The 23,064-nt window shown below is 34.6% G+C and overlaps 4 protein-coding genes across 6 annotated transcripts; 1 reads left to right on the top strand and 3 right to left on the bottom strand.

Moving 5' to 3' along the window:
- Positions 1-68: 68 nt before the first annotated feature.
- BSH (transcription regulatory protein SNF5, putative (BSH)) lies at positions 69-2,598 on the bottom strand. Its single transcript, XM_012228838.4, has 10 exons — positions 2,422-2,598; positions 2,236-2,324; positions 2,064-2,158; positions 1,906-1,977; positions 1,759-1,806; positions 1,554-1,637; positions 1,376-1,414; positions 1,165-1,247; positions 701-763; positions 69-614 (listed from the first exon to the last, which is right to left on the bottom strand). Exons 1-10 carry the CDS (start codon positions 2,469-2,471, stop codon positions 515-517), a joined length of 723 nt encoding a protein of 240 aa, XP_012084228.1. The 5' UTR covers positions 2,472-2,598; the 3' UTR covers positions 69-514.
- Positions 2,599-3,337: 739 nt separating this feature from the next.
- On the bottom strand, positions 3,338-8,596 carry LOC105643647 (DEA(D/H)-box RNA helicase family protein). The gene is made up of 8 exons (XM_012228835.3): positions 8,291-8,596; positions 7,288-7,847; positions 5,936-6,130; positions 5,354-5,541; positions 4,759-4,972; positions 4,473-4,604; positions 4,197-4,372; positions 3,338-4,076 (listed from the first exon to the last, which is right to left on the bottom strand). The coding sequence occupies exons 1-8, from the start codon at positions 8,538-8,540 to the stop codon at positions 3,839-3,841; spliced, it is 1,953 nt and encodes a 650-aa protein (XP_012084225.1). The 5' UTR covers positions 8,541-8,596; the 3' UTR covers positions 3,338-3,838.
- A 558-nt stretch (positions 8,597-9,154) lies between these two features.
- LOC105643646 (cyprosin) lies at positions 9,155-12,956 on the bottom strand. 2 transcript variants are annotated; one of them, XM_020683014.3, is made up of 14 exons: positions 12,687-12,956; positions 12,011-12,388; positions 11,873-11,933; positions 11,684-11,778; positions 11,482-11,594; positions 11,158-11,326; positions 11,039-11,078; positions 10,791-10,855; positions 10,537-10,650; positions 10,381-10,439; positions 10,147-10,285; positions 9,890-10,009; positions 9,498-9,586; positions 9,155-9,395 (listed from the first exon to the last, which is right to left on the bottom strand). In XM_020683014.3, the coding sequence occupies exons 2-14, from the start codon at positions 12,365-12,367 to the stop codon at positions 9,311-9,313; spliced, it is 1,506 nt and encodes a 501-aa protein (XP_020538673.1). In that variant the 5' UTR covers positions 12,368-12,388; positions 12,687-12,956; the 3' UTR covers positions 9,155-9,310. The 2 variants fall into 2 exon arrangements, with proteins under 2 accessions (XP_020538673.1, XP_012084224.1); XM_012228834.4 differs by having other exon boundaries at positions 12,612-12,954.
- Positions 12,957-13,320: 364 nt separating this feature from the next.
- Positions 13,321-23,003, top strand: CHR18 (chromatin remodeling factor18). 2 transcript variants are annotated; one of them, XM_089724160.1, is made up of 25 exons: positions 13,321-13,908; positions 14,163-14,226; positions 14,423-14,511; positions 14,612-14,667; positions 14,771-14,846; positions 15,107-15,173; positions 15,547-15,613; positions 15,796-15,862; positions 16,581-16,664; positions 16,748-16,789; positions 16,922-17,077; positions 17,301-17,378; positions 18,277-18,342; positions 18,444-18,509; positions 18,597-18,725; positions 18,885-18,941; positions 19,041-19,130; positions 19,581-19,646; positions 20,058-20,126; positions 20,200-20,304; positions 20,446-20,571; positions 20,889-20,947; positions 21,063-21,099; positions 22,158-22,321; positions 22,459-23,003. In XM_089724160.1, the coding sequence occupies exons 1-24, from the start codon at positions 13,720-13,722 to the stop codon at positions 22,308-22,310; spliced, it is 2,058 nt and encodes a 685-aa protein (XP_089580286.1). In that variant the 5' UTR covers positions 13,321-13,719; the 3' UTR covers positions 22,311-22,321; positions 22,459-23,003. The 2 variants fall into 2 exon arrangements, with proteins under 2 accessions (XP_089580286.1, XP_089580285.1); XM_089724159.1 differs by having other exon boundaries at positions 18,274-18,342.
- The last annotated feature ends 61 nt before the right edge of the window (positions 23,004-23,064 follow it).

Raw genomic sequence — 23,064 nt, 5'->3', positions numbered from 1 at the left:
CTTTGGATTTTCTAGAATGGTTTCAGAGGACATAGGCCGCCCAATTTCATAAGCCTTTAACCAAGACATTACGACAAATAAATTTCTACCGTAATTTATAATAAACAAATCATCTCAAGCTAGTCTAAATTTATGTTTTAAAACACCATATTCTCTATTACATCAACTTTTTCAAAGATTCACTTGAGTATTCCGCTATTAGTTTACAGTTGCCAAACATATCTCAAAAGATATATTCTCTACAAATTACAGCTCTTTGATTCTCAACCATCGTGTTCGAGTTTTTCCAGCAGAAATTCGAAGTAAAAACAAGCAAGGAAGGGGCAACATTCACCAGTACAGCTCTACCATTTAACAGGCTTGATTAGTTCATCCAAAAAATGCAGAAGCCATCCCATTGCCCTGAAGGTCAGGCCAGTTATGTTAACAACAAAAATGGAACAGTATATGATGTCTCATATTTTCAATCATATCCAAATTTTCTTCTCATAAATGCCCCACTTTTCTGCGTAATTCACCGTGCATTCCTTTCCTCCCTTGCTTCAAGAGCATCCACTTCTTCATTTGATAGGAGATCAACAATTGGCTCATACACATCCCATTCCTTTCTTTTCCTAATGTATAGAGAAAACAAAAAAACCATAAGCTAGCTCCCCCCAACGTATAATTTCTATAGCTTCCCAGAAAATCACAAACATACCTAATCACGCTATATTTATTACTGAATAACTTCATCAAGTCCACTGCTGTACCACCTGCTTTACTGGGAGAAAGAGAGAAGTAATTCAATTTATCTGATCATTTAATCAAACACAGAGCAAATTAATATTACATCTGTTTCATAATACTTGTTACATTTGGAATTTCATATTCCTTAAGAAAACCATCAAATTTGTCTAAATTACAATAAATTAACGAGTAAATTAACTACATTACCCTTAATTTAATACTAATTTTCTAAGAAACCAATAAATTGAAGTAATAATTATTTGTGATATTATAAAAGGTAAACATGGAAAAAATGAATTTATTACTCTTTAAAACTAGAAATGTGACAAGTATTTTGAAATAAACTATTTTCTTAAGTGTGAAGTATTATGTAATGGCGGTAGTATTAGAGTAAATCTTTAGCTACGATGAGAAAAGAGGGTATTAAAAACATACATTGCAGGGATATATTCAGCACCCCGACGACCCTTTTTGCTCAATCTGCTTTCTCTAGCTGTAGCTACACTTTGAATTGCTATCTAATAGACCAAATATAATAAAGAAACAATAAGCGGACTGAAGAACTCAGTGATATAACCGACAAATATAATTAAGGTAGAATGAAACAGATTTGCAGTATGGCTCAAGTAGATAATAGAAGCTTAACCTCGTATAGTTGTTCCCTAATTGCAAAGGCAACTGCAGGCTGCAAAGAAGAAAGCAAGGCTAATAGTTAGAATGACAATAAAGGATGTCTAGATACAAATAAAAATAATAATAAAAAAAAAGAGGGTGGAGGATGGTGAGTTGTTGAGGGAAAAAGATTGATGATTAGATTTGCTTACTCCAACTTCAGGGTCTTCAATATCCAAATCTTTGCAAAAGGTTCTGGCAAAGTCTTCAGGATCACTGTCAAAGTTGTTCAAGTCCTGAAATTCATTTTATACTTGGATGCATTCATGCCGGAACAAAAAAAATTCCAAGAAAAACTGTTGCTTGCTTGAATATGAATAAGGAAGGATATTGAAATATCTGCTTTAGAATTTTTACCCACAAAAATTGATCCTTGATAAGAGTGTGATTCACCCGAAGATCAAGCTGAGAAGAAGCAAGCATCATAACCGAGCTTTTGAGTCAGTTGAAGAAAAATCAATAAAATAGAAAATTGCAATTTCCACGTATCAGGGAAGACAGAACCTTGATTGGAACAATTTTCTCGCCAGTATACATATCTTGACCTTCATAGGATCGAAACTCGGTCAATTGTGTCTGAGAAAATCGATGTCAAGGAACAATGAGCTAACAGTTCTATATAAGCAGTAATTTAATCGAAAGCAGAACAGAAGAAGAAAAACCTGAATGGATTGAGCGATCTGCATGACGAAAGCAGGAGGCAGCTTCAAGTCTTTGGCAGTCCTCTTAGCGAACACCACCACCTCCGAGTCGGGATCTACTTTCACACTGATTTAATTAAATATTTCTGACAATAATACAGTATATAAAAAAACATACATATAGAGAGAATACCAGAAGGGTTCCAAGTGAAAGCATCTTTGAAGCGGTGACCGTCGATTTCTATGTCCAGCCGAATTGGTACTAAATTCTCCGCCGTTGGCCTTATTTCTCAACAAGTTCAAATCAAAAATTAATATATACACAGAGAAAGAAAGAGCAGAAAGAAGGAATTAAAAATAAATAAAAATAAAAACTTACATTCTGAATTTGACAGGTGCTCTTGAAGACGTAGATGGTAGACCTTTCATTTTTTAATTTTAATTTTGTTTTGGTACGGGGAGGGAGTCGAAGCTCAAGTAGCTGTTTTACCAGGCAACTCAAACGGGAACGAGGCAATCCGAATTCGGTTTATCGAAATGTTCTATTTTCTCTGCATCTACTATCTACTGCTCTCCTGCTCCACCGGTCTCAATGTGGGCTTCTTCTATTGGGGCAGAGTTTGCTGGGCCTTGTTTGGGCCGTTTTAAGGACCCAATTACCATCAAAATTATAACCCCACTTTCTGTTTTGACAATTGATATACTAATTCTCTAATTTAAATTTATATTGTATCGAATTAGCATAAAAAAGTATGGCATTAAGGAAGTGTTAGAAATAAAATATCTAAATTTAATTAACTATTCAATTAATTTTTGTGATATAACAAAAACAAACCTATCTTCTTCTCTCTCTTTTTTTAACATGATCAACATAGATAATTAGTACTGATCAAACATGAATTATTATTAACCTAATAGAATTTCTATTTGAGTTAACAAAAATTCCTGTTTGAATTAAAACCAAACCAAATCAAAAACTAAAATTTAAATTATACAGATAAAATAAAAAGTATAATTCTATAATTCTTTTTTTAATATAAGGAAATACCGTTGTTAAATTATTGTTATGATAAATGCTTTATATGATACATAATCTGTTAGAACCAATGTTCGACTAGTCTTTTTTCATTTTTTAACGATTATTCGTGATGCATAAACGTTAGAGAAGACCTAAAAAAACACTCTTTACTACCGAGCCATACCGGTCAAGGATCTTACAGCTACTGAGCCATACCCATTCTTGATCACCTAACGTCAACCATCGGTAGCAACCTTAGCTGCCATAAGACCTGAGCTCCAACTAAAATTGTAAATAACCTTAAAAATGTGTTGTTCTTTTTCACCTCCGTTAACATTACTTGAGCTTCGGACAAGCTTTCCTATCTCAAAACATTTCGTTTGGAACAGTTTTCTAGATGAATGAATACATGAAGTAAAATATGAATCCACAGACATGGATAAGCAGGTGAGAGAAGGGAACAAACGGAGGTGAAAGAAATAGCTGTTCCCTCAGGTTGCTGACTTGCTCCCCTAAGGCATCTTTCTCTTTGCTCATAACAAACCTAGAATTATTCTATGCAGCTTTACTTTTGGCAATGACAAGTTCCAAGTAGAAGTAGGATCCGAAGATTAGTTATGTAATGGCGCTTCTCGAGGTATTCAACTTGTGCAACCGTAAAATCGTGGTGGATGTGAGCTACCAAAAACATGCAGGGCATGCACAAGAGAGTTATCTAATCTAACAGCTTAGCCAGCATGTGCGCCAATTGTTCGCATCTCCATTCAAAATGCTGCCTTTAACTCATAAGCTCATATGCAGATGGCACATCATGCAATGGGTGACCTTTTCGGTTTCTGTCAATTATCTTCTGTGCGAGAGAAACTTGCTTACCAACCACAAAGATAAACGCCTTGCCCTTTCCCACAGCACCTCTAGCTGTTCTTCCAACACGACGCACGTATTCACTTGGATCACGTGGAAAGTCAAAGAGTATAACATGATCCACACCAGTAAAATCAATTCCTCGCGATGCTCTGTCATGAATTTAAGAAATGTCATATCACTATTTGGCTGTGTGGGTGGGGATTTCTGCTTGCTGATAAGCAATCATCACAGTGGGAGAGGAAAAAATAACCGAAGAGTAATGAAAATACCTATCAGTGCAAACCAAAAATAATGAGCATCCTCCAGAACTATAATTCATGAACTCTTTCATGTTTGCAACCCTTGAATCTTGTGCCAGAGCAGCATGGAATGGTAGAACCCGAACATAGGCTCCTTTTCTATCAAAACGTTTTAACACATTCTCTACTTTTCTGCATGTCTCAATCTGTAAATTTCAGAGGGAAAACATAAAAAACCATTCTCTATTTATAGTAGTTTCAGAGTAATATAAAAAAATGCTGAGTTTCACATGGAGCTCAACCTACCTTGTTACAGAAAACAATTGTTTTGGAGACGGGACTTTGCTCCATAAGCTGCAGAAGAGCATGTTTCTTATTAACGAATGCTGTCTCTGGAGTCCGCTCTGTCCCAATTTCTCCACTGCAATCAACAAGAACCTGCACATGCAAAATGCTAGTTAATCTTTATTAATATTAAGAATAGCTTTCAGTCCATTGAAAACTTTAGCACCATGACAAGGACTGCAATGATTCCCTGTCTTTCCTCTCTCTTTAGTAGGAGGGGAGGGTAAAGATAACAATCGAAAACCACCTCTTCCAGTCTGGTACTCGTGCGATGCATACTGGGTCCCATGATCATTTCACAATCAGGAAAGATTTCAATAAGCTTGTTATACACATCTACCGGTAAAGTAGCAGTCACGAACAGATATTGTGTGGCAAGAGGTGAAGAATTCATCAAGCTTTGGAGTGCAAACTCAAAGTCATCATCTTTGAACAATATGTCTACCTCATCCAACACAGAACTGCAATATGAAGTTTATGTCAAGTTTTTAGTTGGCAGAATACATCACAAAAAAATGATGTTGCATGCTGATATAAACAGATGTATGAAATCACTGAACCATGTTTATTAGGACAACAAATTAAAATATTTGAATGCCATTTGTAGTTTAAAGTGCTTAATGAATTCATTTTTTAGGTGATAAATATATGAAAGGTGATCATGCAATTTCTATCACTTGTGCAAATACTTGAGTTGACAACACATATATATCACCCTTTTATATATCCAATTAGGAAAAAACATTGGGTGAATTAGGGAGAAATTCGTTATCATAGGTAACCATACTAACCCTTCATTTAACTTAATAATATGAAAAGATGTAATATTCAGACGAGCTTACCATTTCAGATTTGTCAACTTCAAGAATCCTTCCTTAATTAGGAACAAGAAACGACCAGGTGTGACTATTAGAATGTCAACACCTTGTTCTAGATTTTGCAATTGAGTCCTCTGAGAGAATCCCCCAGTTGCAGCCATAGACCGAAATGGAACCCCAAATTTTGACATTGATCGGCAATTATTCAAAACCTGCATGAGTTGCACCTTCTTTAAGCATTAGGTAAATGACACAAAAATATCTAAATTCTTATCAAGTCCAAGAAAAGAGACGGTAGGATTCTACTGGTAAAAATTAATGTAATATAATCAGGTCATGCACCTTAATCCATAAATTAGAAGTTATTTTGTCGTCCTCATGACAAATCAAATCCACATAAAACTGAAAGCATAATCGATTACAATTTACAATTTATTAATTCACATCCAAATCAGAGGAATGTTGGAAAACAGCGCATAGTTCATTAAAGGAAACAATAACAACAACAACAAAAAAAAAAAAAAGAACAGAATGGGATGGTTTATGAGAAAGAATGAGAAATCAAAATAGACTGAGTTTTAGATGGCTTAAGCATAAAGCACCTACCTGAGAAGCCAGCTCAGCCGTTGGCACCATTATAAGTACTCGAGGATTCTGTGATAAGGATTCACCAAGTCCTTGGAGTTCTTCTAACCTGAGACGCTGAATTACAGGTATAAGATATGCCAATGTCTTTCCTGATCCACTTTGATCTGCTATAACACAGCATTTCCCCTCAATTACAGGTGTAAATGCCATGGCCTGCATTACCCAAATGCATAAAATAGAGAGTTACATGTCATAAGACGATAACATTATGCCAGATCTCTACCCTTCATTAATCAATTAATAGCTCTCTTTTAGGGTAAACTATGCAAATGACAAGGCATTAACTTCAGCATTCCACCATAAAAGTACAAACAGAAGCTACATTCAAAATTTCAAATACAATTTTCCAAGTTCCACTATTACCTTTTAATAGTCTTCTCAACCAAATAGTTCATCCGAACTCTTTATGACATTCTACAGTTTCTCGCTTCTATAAAAACCCCATGTCATTCTCTCTTCCAAACGTATCCTTTAATATCTCTCTCTCTAATGATAACTGGTTTTATTCAATAACTCATGTTTATCTCATTCTAGAGTGATTTAACAAAATCAAATTCCTAGACCATTATTATAAAATAGCTTAATTTCTATATGATTTATGCTTCCCAATTTTAGAAATATACATAAAAATATTTTTGAAATCACGTTCATTAAACGTATATAAATACAATCATTATCATTCATTCATGGCTAGTGAATTCCCTCCAAAACTAACATAAACAACTATCTGCAAAGCGCAAACCATTAACTAAGGGCATCTACTTTAACTCGAACGAAGAGGTGACAACAAGAAAGCCAATCAGTGGACAAAATGATCTCATGAGGAACAAAAATGTTCCTATGCCAGAGCCTACCAAAGCTTATTTCTATTAAAATAGTACAGAAATTTATCACAACCAAAACTAACCAAAAAGAAACTAATATCTGGAAAACATCAAGGCAAGACAGTGAAGGGAAAAGTAACATGCTGGTCAACAGATAGAAATGCACATATTCAAGCAATGAACTGCAAAAACTCAAATCAAACCATCTTCTCCATGATTCTCCTTTCTTTTTATTCATTGATATTTCTATTTCTCTTTTTTTTTTTTTTTTTTTAACCAAAAAAGTTTAAGAGAGGAGAATGTAGTTGCTTATAGAGTAACAGAACCAAGGGTAAAGGCTGGATAACTTTCAATAACCATCAATTGAATTGAGCTAGTTCAGAAGTAGAGGTGTGATGGAATATAAATTGAAATGGATTAAACAAGTTATGTTTATGGAGATGATGCACTTTGATTCTTTGTCAACAAAGCATATTATTGATCCACCTGAATATTTGAAGGGCGAAGGAAAGATTGTTGCTTTAAAGATTCCATCATAAATTGACTACATCCCAAATCTCTGAATGATTTTCTACTAAAGAAGTCATTCTGAGCAGAAAACTTGTGCTTTCTTTGTAGAGGATTTGCTGATTGGGACTCGAGACCAACATTACCCCATCCTCTTCGGTAAGAAGAAGAACCAGCATGAACTGTTCCAGCTCTTCTGGGAATAGATTTTACAGGTTTATCTGGCATAATTTCATAATCCAAAGTCTGATATTCACTAAGTTTCTTATTGGAACTGGAAACCTTCATTTTCTCTCCTCTCCTGGTAGCCATTTCATCCCCGCAAGACTTGTCTGTAGAATCTGATTTAGCATATGAGGTGACCAATGTATCAAAATCTGCATCTGCCGCTGCTGATACATCTGCATGTTTCCTTACCTTTTGCTTCATCATGAGGAATTTGACCTTCTGTGCTTTGAGTTTTCTGAAATTTCCAGACAATCTCTTACTACCTGCTGTTGGATTCGCAGTTTTTGTGACAGCGCCTGGATTTGCAATGCCTGTGAGCCCAATAATAATAATAATAATAATAAATCCAGGGAACAGACATAAGTGCAGGGTTTTTTTTTTCTTTAAAAAAAAAGGATTGGTGCAAATAAAAATGCGATCCTTGAACTTGATAGGTTAAATGTGAAATCAAATCACTAGTTAAAAACCAACATCTCCAAAATCAGAAAAAAAAAAAAAAAGTGCAACAACAAACTAGCATCAAATACTGATAGAGTGTGAGAGTGGTAATCTTTTTGCAGCTAACGAGAACTGAGAATGTGAAGCTATTGAAACGGAAGAGCCTTTTAGTTGCTTATTTAGCAAAATTGTGAATATAGATAAAATAAAAAGAATTCTCAGGAAAATTAGGAAATGAATAGAAAATTTTACTAACAAGTAAAGTTTGAGAAGACTAGGCACTTATTAGAAGTAACTGAGAAAAGAAAAAGAGCACCTGAAGTAGCATCTTCGTCCTCCTTGTTCGGAGAATGGGAGCAAACGCCGCCACCATCAGCGAGCTCAGTAACAGACTGAAATGGAGTGTTCAAGCGGGTCGAACTACATGCTGCTCTAACCAAAGCAAAAGGTTTTGCACCGCTTTTCGATACATAATCAAAGACGACACCCCTGTGGCTTTGGCTGTGGGAATCGGTGATTTGAAGCCTGAAGCTTGAAAGAGGATGAGGAGGAGCTATGGTCAGCATCTCTTTTCGATAGCCTGAGCAATGTCCCTCTCAACTGTATTTAGATAATTTAATTTTCTTTCAGAGTTTTATGATTAAATTTATTTTTCCCTTACCCTCTTGTCCTTGTTTTTTATTGTTATTTTTCGTTTATTTTATATCTGTATTAATATAATTTTATAAATAAGAATATATTTCTATAAAAAATATAGAAAACTGTGTAAAATAATAATAAAAATAATAAGAAATTAAATTCTAAAAAATTTAGAATAGTGTACGACTTAACAATAGATTCAGGTTCAAACTACTCCCCAATACTAAAAAAAAAATATCTATATCTAATTTTATAGAGATAATTGCATAAAAAAACAAAACAGAAAATGTATCCATGTGTGCTTCAATGGATTTCTTATCTGTGATAATAAGATGCTTTCCAAATTTCCGAGCTAGGATTGGTGTGTCGTGGAGGCCTGATGGCCCAGATTTAGACATGTTTGGTTAAATTAATTTTTTCTAGATTATAACAATAAAATAAATTTTTGTTGAAAAAAAAAAAGCTTTCCAGATTGCAGCAAATCCAATATTTTTGGATTAATAAAATTGTTTTCACTACCGTCCTCTGCTCAACTTGCATATATATGTACTAAACCGCCATTGCTATTATTAGTGCAAAATTACACTAAAAAATATATTCGATTACATTACATTACGACCTATTTATGATTATATACAAGAGAAAAATAGACTACACCACTGCTGCATAGCCAGCTTTCAATACTTGATCAGATTCATTAGGCAGATTTGGCAAAGCCTATCCGTAGATTACCAAAGTCAAAAACAGTATGATATGCTCCCAAGAAGACATCTCCAAGAATCCTGCGCCATTCTTTAATGTCAAACATAACTTCCTACTGCAAAAACAGCTCAGAATTTGCTTTGCTTAAACCATAATTCAAGAATCAGTTAGTTATGACGTACCAAAGTGGACCTTGTGGGGAAGGCACATCCAAAGCAGTAAACCCGCTCAGGCAGATTGTGCCATACTTCTCTTCAACTCTAACAACATACTGAACCCCCAAACACATTCAAAGTTACTTCATTTAAAACAAAAGCTTGAGTTGCATTTGCATATATTTATCATTTTTCAAAACTTCTTATCCATTTCACACATGACGAGAATTTTCAGGAAATAAGCACCTTCTTGAATTCATACTTTCACGATGATAGAGATATCTCCTTTAGCAAAACAAAAGTTTTTGTTGCATTATTTGATCTTTTTATTTTATCAATAATTTTATTGTTGTGATCAATATCTTGTTGCTTAAGAATTCTCAGTTACGAAAAGTAAACAATAATAACAATAGGAAAACCTGCTCCGGAGACAGAGGAAAAGATTTATTTGCAATGGTGAAGGCAACATATGGCATGCTTGTGATGTCATTGCAGTCGATGAAGGATTTTCCCATTGGATCTGGAAGCCTCTCGCACAACTTTCAAAAAACAAAATGTAAGCTTAAATTTAAAAATCAATAAATAAAAAATAAAATGATTATTTATCTTATCGTGCATGAATTTCGTTATTATGATATTTTGGAAAAAGTTATATCATTGAACAAAAAGAGAGCACCTCGTCCACATATTTGAATATTTTTTCTTTTGCTTTCTGTTGTTTGAGTTGTACTTGAATCCAGAAAACGACCATCTCACAAAAAGTACATAGCGCATTCTCGCCAACTTCATCATCCACCGGAGTTTCAATAATAGTCCTGTGGATATAAATGCTGGCTCGTAATTGAATATACAGAGCAAGAGAAATATATGCCAAAAGGAAAACAATTAAATTTCACTCGCATTGACATACCTAGAACGATTATTATACACACACAGTCCAATATCAACACATATGATTTCTGGTCGTAACTGCAAACATGGGTTTTGGATTTTAAGAGGTGACAATAGTGAAACTATGAGCGTCAAAATAGAAAATTGAACCTGTTAAAGGAGAAGTAGAACAAACCCCCGATATTAATGTTTCCCATATTGAATTTCCATGGTTGAAGACAACGCTTTTACACTCCAAGCTTACAATTCCTTGTGCCCCAATAGCATGGTTGATTTGAGTTACAATACTCTGAAAATTGGAGCTGGTAAGAGTTGCTTATAACTCAAGAATAAAGACCAATGTTCAAAAAAAAAAAAAAAAAAAAAAGAAAAAAACAACAATACTGCAGATAATAACAATCAATAACATTAAAGATAGGAAACTATTACAGTTGGACCAGCAATAAAAGAAGTCCCCGAGTCCACAATGGCAGCACAACCATGTTCACACAATCCTGAGAATTTTAAACATTGATTTAGAGATGGTTTTTCTCAATACTTTCTAGCATGAGAATAATTACATACTCCATACTCTCATTAAGGTTCCATAAAACTTGTGATCTTCTGTAAAACTTGTGTCTTAAAACAAAATTTCATTCAAAGTAAGAGAGGATGTAGATTATGCTATATAGTGTCACCTGTTGAATTGCCTGCGACAAACACATCTCCCACCACAATCTGGGAATAAGTGTCACGTAGGTTAGGTTTTGATGTCAGGAAGAATTTGGAGGAGATGAAATTTTTAAATTGAGCATACCTGCCAGTAACCCTGTTCAGTAACAGGGACATATGTATGCTCACCCCTGAAGTGCCTCCAATCGATACCTCCAAAGACAATCTCACCACCCAATCCCGCTGTTGGATCGCGACTTAGCCAAATGGAAAAAATTTTCTGGCTGACATGACCCTGATGTAACATGTTATACCTGTGTGTGGAGAAGTTCAGCGCATCAGGAGTAACTATAAATGAAGCCAAACAGAGAAATTTCTCCTAAGATCATCCGTCTTTCCACTATTGAAGGAGTTTATACCGACAAAAAATAAATATATAAACCAACACGATTCTGTAAGAACTATATACCACAATGGCGTAGCTTGACCAACAGCAATATCCTGAAACCCAAGACCAAGTATACCATCAAACTGCGTACCTAAGAAGGCTAAAAATCCTTCCTTTGTAACCTCAACAAAATCCTGAATAATGGGAAAGGTCATAATGTCATTGCAGAATACACACAAACGAGTATAAAGCATAGAATTTTATTCAAGGGAAACTGATGCACCTGATCAATAATGGTATCATCACCAAGTTTCACATAGTCCTGGCTGAAGAAGCCAGATATGGATCCAGAACCATAGTGAATTTTGCAAGGTATTCCTGAACAAGGAATCCAAGAAATGGATTGCTAGATATGTTATCACCAGTTCAACAATGAACAGACATTCAAAACAAATTGAATGCGAAAAAATACCAATCTTGGTATAACTTCGAGACATCCTTGCCCTGAATTTGGAATGGAAATAGCAAGCAATCTGCAATGGAGTGATGTTTTACAAAACTATTGGGATCTGAATGGAAATTGTTAGTACCATAGCAATGTAGGGCTTACAGAAAAAACACATTTAGAAGATGGGATCCAAAGATTGGAACTGCCAGTATCAAAGACGACGGCGAAACTTTGTGGTGGTGTTCCAATGCCAATCTCTCCATAATATTGGGTGTCAAGGTAATTCTTTAGGTATACTAAATCTGCTTTTGGCCTTGCCAATGTAGCATCAGAATCTCCACTACCTCTATCATATGGAGTATCAGCTCTAGTGATCTTTGCAGCCTGAACGCTGTAGAGGTCTAAATGCCGCTTCTTTAGACCAATTTTGACTAGTCCTTTAGAGGAAACCGTAAAAGCCAAGGAAGCACCCAGCCAAGACCCTAAGCAGATTGCAACTAGAAGAAATCTGAACCCCATGCTCCCAGGAGCAACACTACCCTGGTTTTACATAATGAAAATGGTTTCAGCAAAATCATATAAAATTTGGCCAAGCTTCATTTGCACATCATGCCAGAATATAAAGTTTAAACTTCAAACAAATATTAGAAGCAAGTAGGGGCAATTACAGTAAAAATATACGGCCAACTGAACTCAGTAGGTGTTTATGGATAAATAGATAAATGATGGGGATTAGAAGGAACAGTGACCTATAATTACATACCTGCTGCATAAACACCAAAGCAACGAGAAGAGGGAAGAAACTAATAATAAGTTGGGCCGAGAGAAGTTGGCACACCTTTTAAGGCATAAAAAAAAGACTGTATTTGTCCTCAACTCTTGGGACGGCATGGTCTGATACACTTCGGTCGGTACATCCGTAGACGAAGCCACCGCGTAATTTCCCGCTAGAACTTGTGTTTTCTGCTTTTTACCCCACTATTATCTCTGTATTTCTGCAAAAGCTTATTTTATGATGCCATGGGATTGGGATTACGGATTCAGGATAAAAACATGACACACACAATCTTCTATCTAGTATTGCCTCTGGGCTGTTTTCACTTTTCACAGGAAAATGATAGGAGGCCATCTTCAATATCCAAACATCAAGATGCCCCTTCTGGAAGACTCGATGAGTGACGAGGAATTCAGATGGTGCTTGTACTAAAGGACAGACCTTTTTGATATATATATATATATATATATATTGGGTATACCCTTTTGAGGTCGCAAAGAGTAGGTTCTTTCGTTACAAGACAGTACAGTCTTGGCAGTCATCTACACATCCATATGGTGAGAGCTGATATGAGATTCAATTTCACGGGTTGCTCTATCTATCATTATATTGCCGGTATTGCCATTTCAATTCACTCGACCCACTCTCTAAAAATCCGTTCTACCTTGTTCTTCTATCTTCTATTTCTATCTGAAGCATCAAATTATTAGTAGAAATTATATACCAAAAGTGGCGTTTTCAAGTATGAACAATATCAAATTAATATAAACATTACTTTAATCACATGAATTCTATCAGATAATTATGTTGATTAAATGCTTTTAATAGGGTATATTAATTAATTTTCTTGTAATAATATTATATTTATAATTGACATACTAAAAATTTTCCAATAAAATCTATTCCCGTAAAAAAAAAAAATACTAAATAAAAAGAGAAAAAGAGCGGGCAATTCAAGTACAGAAAGTGTTTGGTTTGCTGGGTTTGTTTGGATCAGAGCTGCAAAAAGAAATAAATTTCAGATGCACTGCCCATTGAAACCTTAAAACGGTCGATTTTAACTTGAAAATTTGAAACGAACCAAAGAAATAAGAGAATGGAGTTTGACGACGAAGACTGGGGTTTAAGCGCAGAAGAACTCGACTCCCTTGAGAAAGACGCTTACCGGAAGGTCGCTCAACAACAACAGCAGCACCAGCAGCAGCATTTCTCTTCTTCTTCCCATAAAACTCAGCCCACACTTTTTAACACCACCAAACCCATCTTTGATTCTCTTTCAAAGAAGGTAAAGCTCTCTCCTTTTCTTGTTTTGATTACCGCTCCTTTCGTTTAATTTCTTAGTTATACTAAATACTAATTTCTCATTCTTCTGTTAATTTCTTTTTTTTTTTTTTCCATTTGAATTTCTTCCGTAATATCAACCTGTTTTATTCCTGTTTTTGCATTAATCTCATAAACAACGTATATGCAGGCTTTAAAGACACTGTCCCTTTTGAATTAACTAAGTTCATGCCCTAATCTTCCTATCTCCTATTTTAGGTGGAATCTTCGCCTTCTAGAAACAGAGTATTACCCTCTTCGGTCATGTACAAAGGAAAGCCTGGTTAGTTCCATTATCTTCTTTGTATGCACTACATTCAACTGTATGTTTAAACTAGTCTCAAATTATGCCTCAATGATAATGAAGATCATTAGGCTTTTGCTTTTTATAAGTTGTAACCATCTTTATGCTGGTTTTAATAGTATCCAGTTAACAATTGGCTCTTATTTGCGTGTGTTATACCCTTGTGTTTGAGAAGATGAAAGCTTAAAGGATTTCCCAAAGCAAACTGTCAAATTTATTTTTCATGCCAGTGGAAATATTGCTGCTAAATTTTCATATGACTCGGTAATTCCTTCTGTTGCTTGCATGCTTTGATTATTTGTCATTTGTGCTAGGCTGCCACTCCATTTTTTCTGACTTTTTTTGTTTTTATATATTACTCTAGGTATTAGTAGCTGCAATCCGTAAGGTCCCCAAGGCCACTTGGAATGCAAAAGAAAGGTCTTTCTCGGTTTCTGTCAATTAACTTAAATATATGCACATCCCACATGGAATTAATATGAGACTGCAGCCTCATCTTGTTTCCTTACTGTTGGACCTGCAGATTGTGGATTTTCCCTCTGTCCTCTCTGTCATCAGCTGAAAAAGCTCTATCTGAAATATCCGGTTCTAATATTGAGGTGGCAGCTTGAGCTTTTTTCCTCTGTTTTTTTTACCCCCCTATGACTAATGGTTACTTTGAACAAATACAAATTAGGATACATCTCTGCAATTCTTTGTTACTTTTTCTAACCTTATTGATTCTGTAATAAGTACTTCTGTTTCACAAAAGGGGTTCCTGATTAACCTGGAATGTGTCCATGTGCTCTTATTTATGTTTAAGCTTGCTCCAACAGATTGTTCTTTGACTTGCATGCATTATGTGCTGTAATCTTTGAAGGTAGAAAACCTAGATCCCTTGGTGCAACATGCTATTGCTGCTGCTTCTACTGTTCCAGACCTTCGAGGTAAATGCTAAACATAGATAAAGGAAATTGAGAAATTTGGTAATGCATTTGAAAATTGCGTTTACGCTGATGGTTCTTAAGTTTTCAAATGGTATTCTGTTCTGCAACAATAATTTCAATTGAAAATACTGAATTCTGTGGGAGCTCTTGTAATAATAGTGGTTTGATAAATGGTGATTCAAAGTTTGTGCTAGTATGCCTTTGAGTTAAATTCTATAAGGAGCACAGGAAAAGTTGAAGAAAGAATAGAGCTTTTGAGGTTTCATGTATCATCATATGCATTTCTGCTTTGCTGCAGTGTTCTCCTATAAATGCATACTTTAATCTTCCTTTCTTTTTTTGTGTGTACTTCAAATACTTTTTCTCCTGCAAGACCGGTATGACAGGATACCTAATTATATTGAGTCAAAGCTTCTGCCTTTTCAGCGAGATGGTGTTAGGTATGCTTGTTTTTAGGATTTTCCTTGTAAAAGCATTTTTACTTCAGAAGTGTGGATTACTTCAATTTGAAAGCAGCAAAAAGTGGTTTATGTACATATATATATACTCATATGTTGTGGACAATTCAATCATTGTTTTTTTTAAATTCTTTTCTCTTCTTCTTCTCCATCTTCTTCTTCAGGTTTGTGTTGCAGCATGGAGGGCGTGCTCTCCTAGCAGATGAAATGGGACTAGGAAAGACTTTACAGGCAATTTTATTATTTACTTTTTTTTTCTTGTAATATCTAGTATGTGAGAATCTATGGTATTTCCACAAGAGTTTCATGTTATGATAACCATATTGTAATAACAGCTTTATGTGGCACGACTACTGGCTAGGTTGCTAGCTTTCTCCCAAACTGTGTGCTGGTTTTGGTGGCATAGATGTTTGACACCTAGGCTGCCTATAATTGATTCTTGTTTCCTGTTATGTCTTGACATAGTATCAGAATAAATAACTTTAACATCTATTGTCTGCATATGGTGATGTCCATGTAATATGCACACAGCTTTCCATTTTGTATAAATAAATTATGATTTGTGCCACATTATTTTTATTGGAAAAAAACCATGGGAAGATGTTTTGTTGATTTTGTTTTTCTACATTTTGCATGTCGTCCCTTTCCTGCTTGCATTTGGATATTAGTTAAAATGGTAGGTTATGATTGGTAGATACCTCAGTTTTTAGTATTGTGGTTATCTTCCAGGCCATTTTGATCTTAGCGATTGATACTCTGGAAAAACTATATGGCAAAGGATGAGAAAGATCGTGTTTGGCTAAACTAATTTTTGGAGCAATTAGGTTCAACTTATGTTAAAAGACCTGGCAAGGAATAGTGTTTTAAATGGGCATTAGTTCTTTTACGTGTTAATGCAATATTGTTTAATATTATATCATGTGCAAATGGGTTTGTCATGGTTTTCCAGGCTATGGCTGTAGCAGCATGCCTTCGTGATTTCTGGCCTGTTCTTATATTCACACCATCTTCCCTGCGTTTGCATTGGGCTTCAGTAAGTTGTTGAATACATAATTATCTCTGTTTTTAAAAAGGCATTTTTACTAAAACTAGGTTGTTTACTTCTGCTTTTTGCAGATGATTCAACAATGGCTGAATGTTCCTTCATCAGATATACTTGTATGTTTTCTATAGTTCCTTTTGTTCTCACATTTATGTTGTCTTTTCATTTTCATTGATAGAAAATAGTCTCATTGCCTATTGCTTCTAGGAACTTCTTGCTTCATATGTTTATTTTTCTTTTCCTTCCAGGTTGTTTTATCACAATGTAGCGGATCAAACAGAGCTGGGTTCACAATATTATCATCTAATACCAAGGGCAACATTCATCTTGATGGCCTATTCAACATCATCTCTTATGATGTGGTCCCTAAGCTACAAAATGTTCTAATGGCTTCTGAGTTTAAGGTAAGTACAATTAAGTTTTGAATTATGTAATTTTTTTTTTATTGGCTTGCTTTATGGGCAAACCAATTGAACTGCTTATCTTGTTAATCATTGTCCAAATGCCTGTGTGTATGCAAGTGTGCATGTATATGCTTGTCATAGAGTTGCGTGGTTCTTGACAAATTGCTATTGTGTATTTATGCCATGGCTATAACTGCAACTTAAGTTTGATGTTTTTATTTAGGTTGTGATTGCAGATGAGTCGCACTTCTTGAAAAATGCTCAAGCAAAGAGGACAACTGCCTCTCTTCCAGTTATAAAGGTTTTTTTCTCTTGATAAATGACTACATGCTTGCATATGTTGACTTCATTCTTGAACTTGTTTGAGCATAGGTAAAATAAACGCTTCATCATAAGTAAAACCATGCTTTTTTGCGTTGCACTGTTACTTTATATCCATCAGTAACATGGAGTAAATAATTCATTTTTAGCAGGTTTTCAAGTAAAATAATTGTAGTGACCATTAGAGATGATCAGGATTTGAATAACCAAATCATGTAGTATGCTTTTTGAACAGAACTGTAAAGTATGTGTTAACTGTTTATCAATCAACCAGTTTAGTTCAGTTCAATCTTTTTTTAATGATCCAAATTCAGTTTACGATATTTAATTTGAATTTATATTTCATGAAAAGCCTTTGGTAATGAAGAACTTAGTGAAAATTTATCTTTTTTTACTATTCAGTACTATTATTGTATATTTGTGTATAAACACGGTATACTTTTTCATTATGGTTTTATTACTTTTTTTTTTTTTTAAATTAATTGTATGATGAAAAGTTAACTTATGAATTTATAAGGATCTATATCTAAAAATGAGAAGTGTTGGTAAAATATATAGACATTTCGGTTTATTAGGTTATACATCTGTTTTCAATTTTGAAAATCATAACCAGGTTGATTCTTTAGGTTAACCCTTTTTTTTTTTATATTGGTTTTTCTATATCAAATCAGTGTTTTCAATTTTTGTCAAACCCAAATTCTAGTTTTCATGCCTTTTAATTGGGTATGAAATGCGCAAAGTGTGAACTGGAATTGAATAGTGTCAGAGTAAGATGTTACAAAATATGTTCTATCTGAATTCCAGTTTTATAGTACTAGTGCATCGTGTACGCTCTCTTCTTGGTGAGTGCAACTAACACTTGTTTCACGTTTCAGAAGGCTCAGTATGCAATGTTACTTAGTGGAACTCCTGCTTTATCCAGACCAATAGAGCTATTTAAACAGGTGCCTATAACTGCTGGTGTTGATGGCTTGTTGACATTAAGTATATGGAAGGTATTGTTAGGTGATTCTATATTTAGATCATAAGCATTGATGCGTTGCAGCTGGAAGCTTTATATCCTAATGTGTACAAGAATGTCCATGAATATGGTAACAGATATTGCAAGGGGGTAAGTTCTTTGATTTCTGTAAAACTACTCCGTTAATAATGCTCTTGGAAGTCAGCAATATTCCTTGTTTATGTATTGTTTTTGTAGGGAGTTTTCGGTGTTTATCAAGGTGCAAGTAACCATGAAGAGTTACACAACCTGATGAAGGCAACAGTGATGATTCGCAGACTTAAAAAGGATGTCCTTTCTGAGCTTCCTGTGAAGCGTCGACAGCGAGTAAATATATTTGTTCAAGAATTCACTGGGTTACAATAAATATGCTACAGTATATGTCTCTGCTATTTTTCTCTTCATGTGTCTGTGTGTCTCCACGCACATGGCTCCTAATATTTGTATGGTTATTTAGATTTTATAATAGTTTGAATGGATTCTCAGGTTTTCTTAGATTTGGGTGAAAAGGAGATGAAAAAAATAAATGCCTTATTCCGCGAGGTAACATATATTTACTTTCAGTTTAACTTTCTCTATGAAGCCAAGTGATTATGAAGTTAAAAACAAAAGCAGTATTAGTATTAGTGATCTCTTTTGTAGTTGGAGGTGGTAAAAGGAAAAATTGAGGCATGCTCATCTTCAGAGGAGGTTGAATCACTTAAGTTTTCTAAGCAGAATCTTATTAATAAGGTACTTATAGTGTGCCATAACATTTTTTTTTTGGGTCCATTACTCAACTATACCCCTATTGGATAGTTCTCCCCTTTCATAATGTACCCTCCTTGATCCTAGTGGGATTCAGACCTAAAACTTCTTTATTTATATCACAAGCCTTCACAAACCTAAAAAAAATTCCTGTAATGTTCTTGCAGGAATTTCCTAATGCCAACTTGCCTTTTTTTTTTTTTTTTTTTTTTTTTTTTTTTTTTTTTTATAGTTAAATGCAACACATGAATGTTTCCCTTTGTGTAAAAGACTTTTTGAAGTCAGAATGGTATTTCTGGCATTACTATTATTTTTTTTCTTTCAATTCATTATTGAATCACCAAATGAGCTTCTATTGGAACCTTCTAATCATGTTTTCTCTTGAATATCAGTATTTGCCCTCCTCATTCAGTTGATGCCTCTGTTTCCTTCCAGATATATACTGACTCTGCTGAAGCCAAGGTCCCTGGTGTTTTAGATTATCTGGGAACTGTCATTGAGGTACTTTTCATAGTCTTCTTCTACTTTTCCTTGTCTCCTTCCTTAGTCTTCCAACTGCTTTTGCATTCCTTCATTCATTCCGATGATTCAAATATTTTAGAATGTCAAATATGTAAAAATACATTCATTCTGATGATTCAATATTTTTATTTATTAAAAAATCTAAACTATTCAGCAATTAGCTCTTTACAAATTTCTTAATTATTCAACTTACTAAGTTGTTGATTCAAATTTAGCATTCAAAATTCAGCCAAATAAATGACCCCTTATTCTTTGAATTCAATATACAATGATCAATATTTTTTTTTTTTCTACATGCCTGATTTTCTTTTTTCTTTTTAGATTTCATCCTATTATGCATATAGTTGTTTTCTAATGGATGAACTATTGTTGACGAATTGCTTCTTGTAGGCAGGTTGCAAATTTCTAATATTTGCTCATCATCAACCCATGATTGATGCAGTACATGAGTTTCTTCTTGTAAGACCACTTAAAACTTTTCTTTGAAAATTCCTTTAGACTGGCTCATAATTTCCACCTCACTAATTTCCAGAAAAGGAAAGTGGGTTGCATTCGCATTGATGGCAGCACCCCCCCAGCATCAAGGCAAGCATTAGTTACTGATTTCCAGGAAAATGATGCTATAAAGGCAGCAGTGGTACGGCAATATGATTCTTTTATTTCTTTATTTTTATTTTTTGTGGTTGTCCCTTCCATCAGTACCATGTTTAGACCAACTATTATTCAGGAATGTTCTGATTTAAATCCAAACTGTGCTTATTAAAATGTATTTCTGAAGCTGTCTATCAAAGCTGGAGGTGTTGGATTAACTTTAACAGCTGCCAGCACTGTTATTTTTGCGGAATTGTCTTGGACTCCTGGTGACCTAATTCAAGCCGAAGACAGGGCTCACAGGATTGGACAGGTAAACTTTAGCAACTAGAAATACAACAACGTAGAATCAAGAAAAACACGAATTGGTGTTATAAATCATATTGATGTTTCATTGATAAAAAGGTTGTTATGATAAGCCCTGAATGTAGCAGGACTGATTTTTGGCTTAGCTTAGTTCGTTTTAGATATAATAAAAGTGTTGGATTTTAGTATTTTTGTGATGACAAAAGTCAATTACTTCATGCTAGTAAGTTTGAATTCCTTTTTTACTTGACTTTCTATGAGTGTTTTATGAGCAAATAGCTGTGTGGATCCAACATCTTGATACAATTGGTTCTTTCCTTTTAGGTTTCTTCAGTCAATATCTATTACCTTCTAGCAAATGACACTGTCGATGACATTATATGGTATGTTCATCTTGGCTCTTATTATGTTTGGCAGTAAAGTATGGGAATGAGTTTTTTGACAGTGATGACAATAACAATTGTCAATTGGTAACTTCAATATTTTACTTTTCTGTAGGGATGTAGTCCAGAGCAAGTTGGAAAACTTAGGACAGGTAATTTGCCTTCTCTCTCTGTTTTTGTGGAGTCATGAACATGTGGATGTAGGCCACATTTGATAAACCAGTATGTGGAAGTCTTGTGTGAATTAGGGGCATGTAATGGTTCAAATTCTTTAGAGAAAAGGTGTATTTTATATAATTTTTTATTTAGTTATAGTGCTGGTTTTCTACTAAAAGTTTCTAGCTGAAATATAGTTACGGTTTTTAGGCCTGTTTAGATGAATATGATGGTGGAAAACAAGGGATTGGAACTCTCAAATGAGATATATACCATATGACAAAACTAGATAAGGGAGTCCTAACATCTTCCATCCCCTGCCAGGATTTGGGAATCCAAAATAAGAAATAACTAATACTCCCTCCATCTAATTTTGTTTGCTTGTTATTCCTTTTTTGGATGTCCTAAAATGCTTGCAAGGTTTCTAAATTTAGACATGTAAACAATTATTTTTCCCATAATAACCTCTATAATTGTTCATTAAATGAAGAGCTTTTAATATCTTAATAAGTTATTAAGCGTAAAGAAAGAAAAAATAACTTTTGTTGACTAAATTCTTAATATGCATGTTTTGCTATGCAAACAAAATGGGACGGAGAGAGTAGTTAAGTTTTGATCTAATGAAAATAAATCTGAAATTCATACACTAGAAAAATTGCTGAAAACAGTGATCGCTTCATTTGCAGAAAATAGAGTTCTTTCCCTCTGGAAACATACTATAATTCATAAAATAAATCTTGATGTAAAATGCTGCTTCGACTAATATTGATTCAACCTACAAAAAATCCATGCCTCTGTTGTTACAGGGATCACATGAAAAAACATTTGGGCTGTGCAAATGAACCATGTTTTTATGTATACAAGTGTGAAAAAAAGAAAGAAAGGAAATCATGAATGTGCAACAATTAGGAGAGCTGCTTGCTTTGTATTATTTAAAGCCAGTTTCTGTCCTTCAAAGAATTTAGTTCCTTATTTTAAACGTAATCTGCATTTGGGATGGATAATGATTTTGTCCCTTTGTGTATGAACTGAAAAGTAATTTTTCCTAATTTAGATGCTTGATGGCCATGAGAACACCTTGGAAGTTTCAGCCAGTCAGCAAAGAACCAGCCCTGCGAAGCAGAAAACGCTAGACTCTTATATGAAGAGGTGTAATAATGTGGATGATTTGGAATATCAGTCCAAGTCCAAATACCGTAGGCAATGAGGGACTTACAGGTATTATGTTTCTACATTCACATGCAATGTCAAGGATACCGTAAATATGCTGGACGGGTGTTGGCACAGGAAATTTTTTTCGTTTTGAAATGCTGGAAGGACATTCACTAACATTAACCGGTTTAAACGATTTGCAGCATCAAATGGTATTATATCATTAGAACTTTGCATTGAGTTCAATAATTGAAAGTTGAGAGAGTGGCAATGGAGATATTAGCACAGCTTTTGGCAGAATGGGGACATGATAATTGTCTTTGCTGGCATTTTATGTTATTTTGTGAGGAAGAACATGTCAAATCTCAAATGGATGGGCAAATACAGAACAAAACTCAGATAGAGGCTTGTAATTTTTTTTTTTAATTTTTTTTTTAATTTTTTTGGCTTGGGGATATTCTTCATGTAGAAACCAGCGCTGGAAATTGAGGCCTTTTTATATGTGCAAGTCTTGGAAGTTGGTAGGCCATTTGAGGAAAATCCTGTAGCAGTTGTAGCATTCAGTGGAAGTAGCCTTTGGTGGGTACGAAGGGTCTATATAGTGCATCTGAAACTGCTAATAGGTGCCTGCGAAATATGTGTATGTAATATGAAATGTATGCAGTTAGAAGAAAAGCAAATTATAGCTCAGAAGCTTGTTTGTCCTTTTTTAACTCTTGCCTTGGGTTAATTTTACTTTTCTTCTTCATGCTGATTCTCTCTCTCTCTCTCTCTCTCTCTCTCTCTCTCTTGTCCTTTCCTTTTATTAA

The sequence above is a fragment of the Jatropha curcas genome, chromosome 7 (genome assembly GCF_041381405.1).
Source record: "Jatropha curcas cultivar XTBG-Jc1 chromosome 7, XTBG_Jcur_1.0, whole genome shotgun sequence".
Classification (NCBI taxonomy): domain Eukaryota; kingdom Viridiplantae; phylum Streptophyta; class Magnoliopsida; order Malpighiales; family Euphorbiaceae; genus Jatropha; species Jatropha curcas.
The sequence above is the reverse complement of the archived record's forward strand: the minus strand, read 5'-3'. Positions and strand labels throughout refer to the sequence as shown.